At 45.1% G+C, this 12,923-nt stretch overlaps 2 protein-coding genes across 3 annotated transcripts in view; one reads left to right on the top strand and one right to left on the bottom strand.

The window, feature by feature from the left end:
• The window catches only part of PTPRG (protein tyrosine phosphatase receptor type G), a 408,891-nt gene extending 400,154 nt beyond the window's left edge, over window positions 1–8,737 (bottom strand). The window contains exon 1 of one of the 2 annotated variants that reach the window (XM_054838538.1): window positions 8,165–8,737. In XM_054838538.1, the coding sequence (XP_054694513.1) occupies window positions 8,165–8,249 (85 nt within the window). In that variant the 5' untranslated portion in view covers window positions 8,250–8,737. The remainder of the gene's footprint in view (window positions 1–8,164) is intronic. The other variant, XM_054838537.1, reaches the window with a different exon arrangement.
• The window catches only part of FHIT (fragile histidine triad diadenosine triphosphatase), a 674,280-nt gene continuing 668,349 nt past the window's right edge, over window positions 6,993–12,923 (top strand). Inside the window, exon 1 of the mRNA XM_054838551.1 lies at window positions 6,993–7,086. The gene's annotated coding sequence lies outside the window, so the exon portion shown is untranslated. The remainder of the gene's footprint in view (window positions 7,087–12,923) is intronic.

Here is a 12,923-nt window from a genome sequence, read left to right on the forward strand (position 1 = left end):
CACCTCTGCTTCACAACAAGCAGAATCATACAAAGGGGTGGTTTTGCATTTCACCACACAGTAAAAGAAAAATCCTCCAGGAAGCATAAAGACAGTAGCAAAACTGTGCACCTTTGACACAAAGCCAACCTATAGAAATATTGAAAAGAACACACAGAGTTGTTTTTCAGAATAATGTCATGATGAGGGTTATGGTGCAAATTCTCACCTGATGAAAGCTGCCACAGAAACAGTAGCATCAATCCTGCTACAACAATTTGCAGCAGCTGAGGACCTGCCATTATGCCAAGACAAAACATTATAAACTTGCACAGGTTTACAAAGATAACAATGAATTAATTCACAGTAAACAAAAGAGAAGCACTTTACAATGCATAAACAATGTAGTAAGAAACAGTTTAAAAAGTCACAGTTTCTGAAACTGCTGTTACTAAGCCCATACTTTTAACACTTACTTAAATAGCTAAAACTGCACAAAGGTGTTGCTTTGGAACACAAACAGCTATACAGAAACCATATAATCTGATGCAAAACCCTTGGGCAAAGAAGAAAGGAAAAATAAACAACTAATTTTAGAACCTGAACACTCCATTAGCAATTCTCACCAATTAAAATATGATGCAACTGCTGTCAACAGGCAAATTTTAGTTGTATTTTAAGCATGGATTTAAATACAAAATACACAAGCTACTGCACTGTAAGAATAACAAGTAAATTAGTTACAAGTACCATGGAGACCAACTAGAAAAAATGTTCGTTCGAGTGGTTCTCTCTGCTGACCTACTAAATGGATGCAATGTTTAAGAGACAGTGCTGCTGCACAACCCCTCAGTTCTACTTTGACTGCAGTAAATCTATACCATAATCTCCAGGAGTCTGAAAGCACCTCTGGAATCAAAATACCAATGAAAGTCTGTCAAAAATTTAATCCCTAACCTCACTTGTGATAGCAATGCAGATCTGTACTTAATTATTTGAAAGCTACTAGATATCTTTATTGTCTCAACTTGGTGTTTCCAGGGGGCTGGGGGTAGGGAGGGATGCATGGACACAACAGTCTCATGCTGAGGCCTGCTAAACTGAGGCTTATATAAACATTCATCCAAAAAAAAAAAAACCCACTAAACTTTTCCTGAAAAAACAAAAAACAACTCTTAGACAAAACTTATTTATTTTGATATGTGCATCACTAGCTTCACTGCCTCCCAAGATATAAAATAAGTTAATTTATAATCCAAACTGAGGGGAGGGGAAGATTTAGCAGGAGAACATTTCTAAGCACACCAAACTGACACAAAGGTAGGCGTTGGTCCTCAGTGGTGCCGGGATTACTTCACGGACATCCTTGTTTTAAAAAATGCAATGAGGCCCAAAGAAAATAACTTGCTTACTGATTAGGATCAATAAGGGTCAGGATAAAACTATTTCTATTTAGCTCTACAGTAGAAAAATGACTTATCCAGTACATTGGCACAAGTGATTTTACCTTCATATCCTGCTTATTCACTGTTCACCACTTGTTACAAGTCTTCTTCCACTTCAGGACAACTAACACTGCTTTTCAACCAGTCTGACACACTGATCAAGAAACTCCAGGGCTAAAATTTTAGACAGCTAAAAACAATAATCCAAATTGTAGATGCTTTTATAGGAGTAAGGAAAGGGCAAGGCACTGCTTTGATTAAAGCAAGTATGATAGCATTTTATATGTCTCTTACAAGCCTCCTGCAAGGACAGAAGATTGAAAGAGTGAAGTGTGGGAAAACTGAACAACTGTCCGCTCTGCCTGCAAGGAGTTATCAGATAGCTTTCCTTTACTGTCAGCACAACAAACTGACTCCCAACAGAAGAACTTTAACAGCACTCTGTCAGGAAGACAGGCACATTTTATTTCAAAAAAAGAGAACAAAACAGCTGCCACAAGACCAAATAACATTCCACATTTTACTCCTAAATACCATTTTGCTCTTCAGGGCTCAAGGTCTCATTCATTACGTATCTGCAAGCAGAGAAAAGGATTTTTCAAAGCAGCTTTCCTAAGCTAAGCATCCAAGTCTCAAAACACCTAGATTTACTTTAGAAAGGCCTCCATGCTATGAATACAAAGTCCCTCAAAGCAGGCACTGGCACAGGATAAACATATTCAGGCATCACTGCAGCATTTACGCTTAGAAAATCTGCAACACCCACATCAATTGAGATTTTACGTGTCAGTACTGCTGGCAGGTGCATGATGCGGTCAAGTTTTAAGTTCTAGAAAACAGTTCATCATTATTCAAATGACTTGATAATTAAGAACGCTAGTACTTCAACTCCCAAGCAAACTTGGAGATGCATAATAAAACCACATTAAAAAAACAACCAAGGCCATGTAATAACTGATTTTACTTTAACCATAGTTCACTTGAAGACTAATTCAAATTGCCATAAGGTGAGCCCATTCAGTGTAATAAAAACATATCTTACAGTGATTGCACAAACTTCTTAGTTTCCTTACTGCCCTGTGTCCTCCCTCCTCCTCCAGTCAGCTGGGGAGTTTATTCACCACCATTTCCTTCAGCTTCCCACTAATACTGCTAGCAATCAGAGAAAAGGAAAAATGAAACAAGAACAGCAATACCCATGGAGTATCACAGTATCTTCACTGCTGCATTTGCAGTTTGCACACTCCTTCATCTGTTTACTTTCTGGATGGGAAAGGCCTCTGCTTAAGCTACAAATGTGTGACAGCTCAAGGCATAAACCAGGAATCCACTGTGTCCTGGCAGCTGTGCCTCAACAAGATGACTGTACACTGGAAGGCAAGCATTTGGAGACATGGCCAATGTAGCCCTGACTCATCTAGTACACCTGTCCTCACCAAAATGGGGCAAGATCGCTTTGGAGAGCTCTACCACATGTTAGCAGCATTAAAAGAAAGAAGCCAGTTTGACTTGCCCTGGGGCAAGTAATGTGGAATCGTATCTGTAGCCTGCAACACGGATAACATGACCATCGGCACTACCACAAGATATTGACTAATGGAAAAATTAACAGCAGCCAAGGACCATTCTTCTGTTAGGGGTTTTTGTTTGTTCGTTTTGTTTCATTGTGTTTTGTTGTTTCTCTAAAGGTTTACTGACACAGAAATTTAAAAGCTAGTTGCTTTCACCAAAAGTTACTCTCTAATTGGGCATCCCCAGTTGGCCACACCCCAAGTTCCTCTGCTGAGTACCAAAGCGTGCATTAATTTCTATCTTCCTTCTCCGCTTTGCTTCCAAATGCAGCATGTCTACAAAGCTGATAAGGCCAAATTCTTCATGGAAGTAACTCTGGCGATCAATGAAGTCACATTCCTGTCAACCTGGTGCAAGAAGATGCAGGTCTGCAGTTTCCACTTGGAAGAAACATTGATAGGAGTTTACCTCATGAAGAAGGGAAAAATTTGTAGATATTTAGGCACCTAAAGCAACAAGCAGTTCCCAGAAGGGTTATATAAAACCATAAATTAACCTATTTGACATACACCTACATCCTCAGATGAGTCCATATCTTTTAAGAACATTTGTCTCTACTGATGAGATTCCACTTCCTAAAATACTTAAAAATTGTTGTTTAGAATTAAACTTGAAGTTTCATGGCCTGTAAATATAAGTAATTACAATTTTGTCAACACACAGGAGCAACTCTGATCTTTAAAATTGGAAGCACAGTAACTTAAGCAAACAGAAATTAGTCTCATTTTTTTCATAATTTCTCAGATTAAAGTTATATATTAGCTAAAGTACTGTGTTATTACTATACCCTTAGGCTTCAGAGCACATAGTGCCACACGTTCATTTGGCTGCTAAAAAGCAGCAACCAAATGACTAGCATTTTTGCCAAGGACAGTTGAGATTAATAGTGTGAAGTAATTAATTTAACCATGAAACTTGAACATTGAAATTGAAGTTAACATTAATAACATTTTATTTCAGAAAATTCTAAGTATGTTAGTCCTTGAGTACTGATCATAAGATGGATAGAGTCCTCAGTTATCTGTCTCTTCTGTAACTGGAAAAAAAAACCCCAGCTATTAAACTTGCACAACTTGGTAACAGTACAGCTTTAACTGAGTGCACATACAACTTCATACATACATACAACATACAACATACTTCATGCAACACTTGTCCCTGCAGAGACCCAGAAACTAGGAGTGAAACTATCACCCTACAGAAATCAGTAGGTGTTTTCCAGTGACTTTCAGGGTACCAAGCAGGACCTATTTGCTCAGCAGAGGTTCCCAGCGCAGATGGGGGAGGGACAGGTGAATGACATGACATCTCTGTGCTAGACTCACAGAAGTTCCTCACTGCTCTGACCAAGACATCCATTTTCTGAACAGGATCAAACACCCTTTCATCTCCATTTCCTAGACAAAAAGGAGAGGAGATAGGGGATGGGACAGCAGTAATAGAAATCCTAATTCATACACACAGGCAAAAATCCTTCTCCCTCTTCCAAGCAGGGCAAGCCTGAAGACAGGCTTTTTAGACATTGCAAACACCCCAATATGACCAAGGGAATAATTCCAGTTACCTTCAAGCTGTGTTCCTTTCTTTTTTGGATATACTGAAATCCCTTCCTTCCACGATGCCTCTTCCTCCCTCCCCAACTCAGGAAGCCTCTTACTCTTACTTGAAGACTTGAAAGCTGTGTCCTGGCTCTGTTAACCAGAAATCTGCTCCTGTAAACCTGCTAACGGATAGCAAAGCTCTCCCTTGAGTTTTCCCCCCAGAAGCACACCAGCAAGCTCAGCTCTTACAGCCTGGGAAGGCTCACTTGACATTCTTTGTCTGCAAGGACTCCATTAGCAACTTCCCGTAAGGTAAAGCATATTTTTAAAAGGCACGGAAAGTAAGGGATAATTAAAATGTAAGAAGTGTCATCTTCATAAAAACCACAGGACTAAATAAAGTCTTGGAGGGCCCTCTCCTGTACGTTCCGTATTTCTCTACGTGCACAACACACCTTCCTCTGTAAAATCTTCAAGAAACAAAGCTGGTCTTCTCTATACCTTTAAAAATATCTGAAGTAGCATTTGATTAATTAATAGGGAAAAGCTCCTCGTATATTTTTTTCCTCCAAGCAGAAGACAGTTACATGCGAAATTAACTCTCAATTCAGAACTATTAAGACTCAAAATCCAAAACCCATTTACAGGTAGTTACCAGGTCAGCAACAATTTGTTCCATTACCAGAGCCAATCTAGATTTAAGAAAATTTTCATTTATGCATCTAGCCTAAGAAAATACTAACAATTGTCACTCCTTAGATGACAAGATTGTTGCAGCAACAGCTAAGAACTGCACAAATGTGTACTTTTTCCTTTACAAAAAAATATTTATCCTCTCTTGGCAAAGCACTGAGAAAATACATAGTGAGGGTATCACAGTAATGTTAATATTTATGTCTTACTGATTTTTGGTACTGTGAATTTAGATTAACGAGCAAACAGACCCCATGGAAACAACCTCTCTTACCTTGTCTTACTTTGATTTATTAAGCAATGCAATTACCAGTGACAAGCCCACAGAGAAATGCAGTAAACTTCACACTTCAGAAAGAGCAAAACCTTACCCACATATTTTTTGTGCAAGAATGACTCCTTCCTCTTATTGCAACCAAAGGAACAGCAACAAAAATATCTACTTGAACAGTGAAAACCTATTACAATGCTCCTAACAAAGAAATACTGCAAAGACTTATTTCCTACACGGTTCATTTATTGTTGCTGAACAAAGAAAAAATAGCCTTTATGTTTCTTCACAAAGTAAAGTGATTTGCAGGGGAGAAAATAAATAGTGACCTCTCTTTCATTTAAAGAGAGCTAGATATGAAGTGGAAGGAAGAAAGATGCTTGTAAATTAACACATAAAATAACAAATACCTTAATTCTTTAATCCTCTCTAGAAAATGCAATGAAAGGTACTGAAACATTTGCAGTAGATACTAAATGGTTAATATCTGGCCGGGATTCCCCACCAACACAAATTCCGATGATTTGCCATTGGATGTTGTCAGCACCAATGTCCTGTTATAGTCCACTGAGATCCTCCCTGCAGCTTTCCTGCCTCAGGCATCTCTGATGTACCGGATCAGAGTCTGGAGCGTCCCTGTTTATCACCATGTTTCACTTACCACCCCCTTGCACGCACACACACCAGGTATTACTGCTTTTCAGAAGAAGGCATAAAAGAGTAGGCAAGTCACTGAGTCTAATGTGGTACCTCTGTGCAAAAACTAAATGCATAAAAGCCCTTCTGGAAAATAGTTTGCTTTCCAAGCAAACCTTCAGTGATGAACAGCCCTGAAACATTCCTAAGTATTACACAGCTGGTTTACGGCTTCTAGCTTTAGAGCGTTTACCTATATGCAGCAAATGTCCATAGACCTATTACTCTCTGCTTGCATTTGTCTTTATATTCAAACCATAATGCAAATATTATCTGGTTCAAACAGCACTGATCTAAATCAGCAAGTCATACAATACTGTCATATTAAACCTACATCATAGCTTGTTTTTCTGAAGCGTTCGTGGAGCCTGCCTTCTAGATGTAATTACTGTACAATATATATCAGAACCAGAGAGAAAGGCTTCACTCTGAGGGCTGAAATTGAGAAGAAATCAATACAAAGAAGATAAATGTTTCTTCAAGAGCTGCAGAGGTATTAACCCTCTCTCCAACTTACTTTCTTTTTGCTTCAAATCATTGTACCATGTGAGAAGCTGGTGGAAGAAATGGGATAGTATGGGTCTATCTGCTTGTCTCCATGTTTGGGGTTAGAAAAAAAGGGTATTTTAGTAAGAAAAAAAAAAAAAAAGAGAGAAGTGGATGTTCCTATAAAGCTTCCAGAATTTACTTTCTTTTCACACTTGCACACCTGGACGCAGCCGGCGACCCGGGCTGCATCAGGAGCCCACAGAAGGGACAGGAGGACCCGCGGGGGAAGGGGGGGTCTCGCCCTGCCCACGGCTCCTCACATCACACCCGCCCCACCTAGGTCACCTACCGCTCGGCCCCCCGACCCATCACGGCCAGGAGGGAGGAAGCCCAGGAAAAAGTAAATAAATAAACCACTTTGGGGGCGTGCGGGGATGCTACGGGCGATCCTTCCAGCCGCAGATGCGGAGGGGAGGGCACGACCCCCGCAGAACCGCGCTGTGCCCAGGGCAGGCGGGGCCCGCGCTGCGCGCCGGCGGAGGGGCGGAGGGGAGCGCGCGGCCCCGCGGGGGCGCCGGCGGCGCGACAGCGCCCCTGGCGGACGGCCTGGGGCACTGCGGAGGCGGCGGGAGCTGGAGCCCCGCGCGGGCGCTGCGAGTTCCCCCGGGCCGGGGGCGCTCCGGAGGGGGTGAGGGGGCGGGGGGACACGGGTCCCACCGCGGGGCGCGAAGAGCGTCCATGCGGCCCCGCTATACGCGGCTCCTGCATTTCGGCGGAGGACGAGGAGCGATGCCCAGGCGCGAGCCATGGGGTGCGAAGTGGGGGGTGGAAAGCACGGTGGGCGCTAGGTGCTCCTCTGCCCGCATCAGCTCTCTCCCACGGGTGCGGGGGGTGGTTGCACAGAGCCAACCCCGGGTGCGGAGCGGGCGCTCAGCCCCGCGCCCCCCTGCTCTGCCAAGGTCAGCGCGCCGGCACGGCGAGACACCCACCGCGGACACGAGTGGGGTGGGAAGAGCGGAGAGCCCCGCACAACTAAGTTTTTGGCGGGGGACGGGGGGCTGCAACAAGGGGTCGGAGCGCCGAGTCGTGGTCCCTTCGAGGCGGCGGGCGGCAGTCCCGCAGCACAAAGGGAGCCCCCAGGCAGCCCCAGGAAAGAAGCGCAGCGCACGAGCAACCCCTCCGCTCGCCCCACGCCGTCGGGGGCTGCAATGCACCGGAGAAAGGGAAGACCGCGCCGGGAGCGCGGATCCGAGCCCGTGCACCGCGCACGGCCCCACTCGCGGGCAGCGCTGCCCGCAGCCGGGAGGGTGCTGCGGAGCCGGGGGAAACCCAACGTGGGGGCCACCCGTGCAAAGCGGCCCCCGCGGTCCTTGGCGCATCCTCCGCACTCGCGGGGTGCCCCGCCGGCAGCCCACGGAGGTCGCGGACACGTGTGGTGGAGGGACCCCCCCCCAACCCCAACCGCCGCGCTCACTCACCGGGGAAGCACACCACATCATGGAGCACGGAGCTGGTGATTTTCAAGAAAAAGATCCACCAACACGGTTGCAGTAGCCTCCGCATGTCCAAAGCCGCACATCGAAAGGGGAGAGGGGCTAAAATAATTAACACACAGGAAAAAAACAAAAAAAACCAAACAAAAAGAAAAAAAAACAAACTTGTTGAAAATAAGTTTCTCCCCGCACCCCTCTTCCTGCGGGAGAAAGCGGGGAGCTCCTGCTCGCCTGCTCAACGGGGAAAAAACCCCACAGCCGCGGGGCAGGGGGAGGACAGAGACGGCGCGCCGGCGGGGCGCGGGGACCCCCCGCGCGGCGGGGCGCGGGGCGGCGCGGCTCAGGCGGGCAGCGGCGGCGGGGCGCGCGGCATGCCGCGGACGGGGCGCTCAGAGCCGCCTCCGCGCACGGGCGGGCGGGCGGCGGTCAGCCGGGGCCCCGGCGCGCTCCATCCTGCCGTACAGGAAGTGGCGGGCGAGCCCGGATCCTGGCGGAGACTTTAAAGCGGGGCGAGGGAGAGGGAGAGGGAGCGCGGCGCGGCGGCGAGGCGAGGCGGCGGCGCGCCGGGCGCCCCGGCGGCGCGCCCCCGCCGCCCTTAAAGCGGCCGCGGCGGCGGGACGGGAGCGCGCGCGCTGCGGGGCCCCGCTCGTGAGCATGCACCCGCACCGCTGCCCTGCGCTCCACCGCGCTCCGCGCAATCACCGCGCACTCTCCGCGGAGCGGCGGCGCCGCCGCCCGCCCCTATGCCTGCGGAGCGTGTGTTGGAGGAGCGGGGGCGCTGCCGGCAGCGGCGGGTTTTGGGTGAAAAGTGTGTAATTGAGCCGCGGTAATTTGCCGTTTGTAATTTCGGATTTTGCACTCTTATCTGAGCGGTATCGGTTTGAAGTTACTTGTGCCATTATGCCGCCCTCGGTGCACGCTGCAGGGGCCGGGGCTTGGTGTTGGGTGTCCGTGTCCGTCCCGTCTGTCACCCCCCAACCCCTGCCCCCAGCTGTGCGCATCGTTCTGTGTGTTGCCAGAGGTGTCCACCCCCCCGAAATCATATAGTTCTCCTCCATCCCTTTCAGTGCTGTGTAGCATGCGGCGTATTGCCAGAGCTTAATGCTGTGCTGGGTATTGCCAGAAATTCTCACCAAAATCATACAGCTTTTTTTTCTCCCCCGGTATTAAGCATCATTCTGGGTATTACTAGAGATCCCTCACAAAATCGTACAGCTTTTTTCCTCTTCTATATTGTACTGGGTATTGCCAGAGATCCCCTCTGCCCCCCCCCATCACATTCTGGGTATTGCCAGAGGTCCCCCACAAAATTTCTGGGTTTCCCCCAGTATCATGCATTATACTCCATATTTCCAGAAAGCCCCCTCGAAATGAGATAGTTGTCTGACATTTTTGCAGAGTCAGGTGAAGTGTGTCCCACGGCACACTGCATCCAAATCTTGATCCACAGCCCTCCCCTCGGCAGCAGTTTCTGAGTGATTGATAACTTTGCACAGGAAACAGAAACAAAAAATGGTGTGAATTCAGGATGAAGAGATGGTTGCTTGTACTTGGCATTTCCTGGCGGTGCTGCGGTCTGCTGAAGCTTAAATTTCATTCAGAAGTAGTTTTTGTCTGTTTCTTTGGTAATTATTTCCATTACGGGGATTCTGTTTCAGAATGGAAAGGGTTTGGCAGGGGTTTATCAGTGCGTGCTGTGCTCAGCTCTGGTTCTGTCATCTGCTGTGACCATCTCCTCTTTGCTTACCTGCAAACCTTCCACATCTGTGGTGTTTCCAGAGGAAAGGAGATGGATGGCAGGAGGAGGAACAGAGTAGGGAAATTCAGAAGAAGTCGTACTATTCAGTGGAATGGTAGTGATTTTTTCTCCCCTTGCCTCAACTTAGGGATCACTAGAGCAGAGCCCTCAGGGCTTGGGTACTCACCACTGCTGTGCTCTGACTTTTCTTTGTGTCCATCCAGGTTTACCCCATGCAGCCCAGGGTGCCAAATCAGTCAATTATGCTGCAGCCAAAGGGCCCATAATTAGGAGGCATTGCATTTTCATAGGCTTTCCTTTGACTTTCTCTCCACATCCCAGGTTGTGCCTGCCAAAAATGACAGTTGGAAGTTAAAAGTGCAGCCCTTACTAGGCAAAACCATTTACCCCAATAGGGATTTTACCAATGGATTTAAGGACCTGATTAGATGTTCTCTGCCCTTGAGGGTACCACCCTTTGGGGTGTGCAAAGAGTGGAGAAGGTGCTTGTGTAAGGATTTATCTAAAACAAAGCAAAAAATATATAGGCCCTGAAGAAAGTTCTTATCCAACTTATTGTTCATTAAATCATTTCCCAAACAGGTGGGGTTTGGAGGTTGGTTTCAACTCTCATAAAAACAAAGATAAAATTTTAAGAGCTAAATTTCCCTGAATTTTTTGTTCCTATGAAAACCAATAAACAAATCCCCACCTGCCTTGACCTTCTGGATTCTGCAGTGACATCTGTGCTCAGTTACTTATTGGATTGCTCCAGAAAAACCTGCAAAATATTCCCCTTTCAGCAATTGATTCCTAACTTTACTGATCCAGTGCAACAGATAGGTAGGCAGGTTCTCCTCCAGTACTGAGACTTAGCTCAAATGACGGCTCCCTGGTATTGTAAGAGGCAATCTTAAAGTGAGTTCCAACATTAAACACTATTGCAATCTCACAAAAGAGGAATAAAAGTAATGGATTTTTTTCAAAGAGCAGTTTCCATCAGGATTTTTCTCACTGATTCAAAAGCCTTTGCAAAAGCTGTTAATTACACCATTTTATATTTAAAATATATTTTTACATTAGTTTAGGGTTTCCTATCCTGGAAAATGACAAATCTGAAACTGCCCCCATATCTTGGAATTGGAGGAATTCCGCATTTTCCATCCTCAGAGCAAACGTGCAAGTAATATATAAAATACATCAGCAGAAAACTGTCTCCTGAGGAGCACAGATGACTTCAGACATCTATAAGCTGCTAAGGAAGATTTTAGAATGGCAGTGTTCCCATCAAAAACCAGAAGTGTTCAGGCTGGAAAATCACAGTAGTCCCCTCAGGTCTGAACTTCTAAAACCAAATGTGTAAAACCCCAATGTCGGCACGGACGGCTCGGTTCCGCATGCTGTGGTACAACGTGTGCAATGACCCACTTTTCCCAGAGTGGCAAGTCAATCGTGGCATCGTCACACATCAGTTTAGGAGCCGTAGTGGTGGAAGTAGCTTTGTTTCACATTAGCAATTTGGGTTGGCAGAAAAATGGAAAGATGCATGATGGAGATCCAGAGAACAAAATTAAACATGGTTAAATGAGAATCCATTTCCTGCAGTATCTCTTTGCCTGCGGCACACTGTCTATCAACAATACACAGGTACAAATTGGCCTGGAGATGTATCTTTAGCTATCCAAACAGAGAAAACTGCATTAGCAGCATGCTGCTCTGCCGGACTGGTGCCATGTGACTGGGGAGCATGTACATTAGATAGGAGGGCTGATTCTTTCCCAATGACTGAAGTACTGTGGTGCAATGAAAATAACTGCCACTGTATGAAGAGATTGTAAAGGGACGTTATAATACAGTGCAGTTAAACCAGATTGATGTGTGTTCTGCAAATCTTGCAATATTTATTGTTAAACATGGTGGGTGCTGTCAAGGTGAAAGGAGTAGGATCGGCATCTCTGCTTTGCATGGAACAGTGAATAAAAGATAACTTTTATCTTTTTCCCCTCCTGTTTGAACAGGTAATATTTTTGTGCTGCCTTTGTCAACATATGGGCATCACTCCTGGGAAAGAAAAGAAAGTCTGTTAATTTATTTGATCAGACATGAGAAATAATAGAAAACCGAAATGAAGACTTGCATTTGTCATATGTTTGAATTAGTGGAAAGCTGAAGAAAGCAGAAAAATATTGCAAGAAGTTCAAAGATGAGAGGGTTTATTGAATTAGAAAAATATTAATAGCATTAATCATTTCCAAAACAGGCTTCTTAACATCTATAATGACTATATAAAGGATTGGGGAAATAAAAATCAAAGAAAAAATCAGATGTAGAAAGTTACACTTTTTTGTGTTTAGAATGAAAGAGATGAGTTTTCACTGATTTACATCCAGCCAGCCTCACTGAAATGGTTAACCTGTGGGGAAAATACCAGATGAGGATCTAGCCCTGAAAAGATAAATCAGCGTGAAGTACCTGAGAAACAGCTACAGTTCAGATTATAAGTAATGTGAAGTATAAACTTCCAGGTTAATTTGGCAGCCCTAGTTCCTGTCTAGCTTCACATAGAAAGGAAAAAAAAAAAAAAAAAAGGATGCTAAACTTGGAGTTTCATAAATTATATTATTACAGAGTTACTTTCTCGTAGCCTCAGGACAGATGCATTCTTCTCAGAGTATGCTGTAAGGCTTTGAAAGTCTTAACAAGGCATCTGAGAACCTGCTGAGAAGCAGAGGTGGAGGGCAAGCAAAGCAGCTGTGAGGAAAAAAAAGAGGGGTTTATTTCAATATAATCATAGCAATGAGCTGTGTTGTTTGATTTATGAAGACATAAGAATAGATTAACCCAGAGATGCAGGTAAAGCAAAATGTGTGAAAAATATTGATGGGTGATGCAAACTCTAGGTAAAGACATACACTGTAGGTTAGAAATTACTGCAAGTATTATTAGGCTGCACATCTGTAGCACTACCAGCATTATACAAATGAGGGTATCTGAGCGCTGGCTTGA

This window comes from Grus americana, chromosome 11 (assembly GCF_028858705.1).
Source record: "Grus americana isolate bGruAme1 chromosome 11, bGruAme1.mat, whole genome shotgun sequence".
NCBI classification, from domain to species: domain Eukaryota; kingdom Metazoa; phylum Chordata; class Aves; order Gruiformes; family Gruidae; genus Grus; species Grus americana.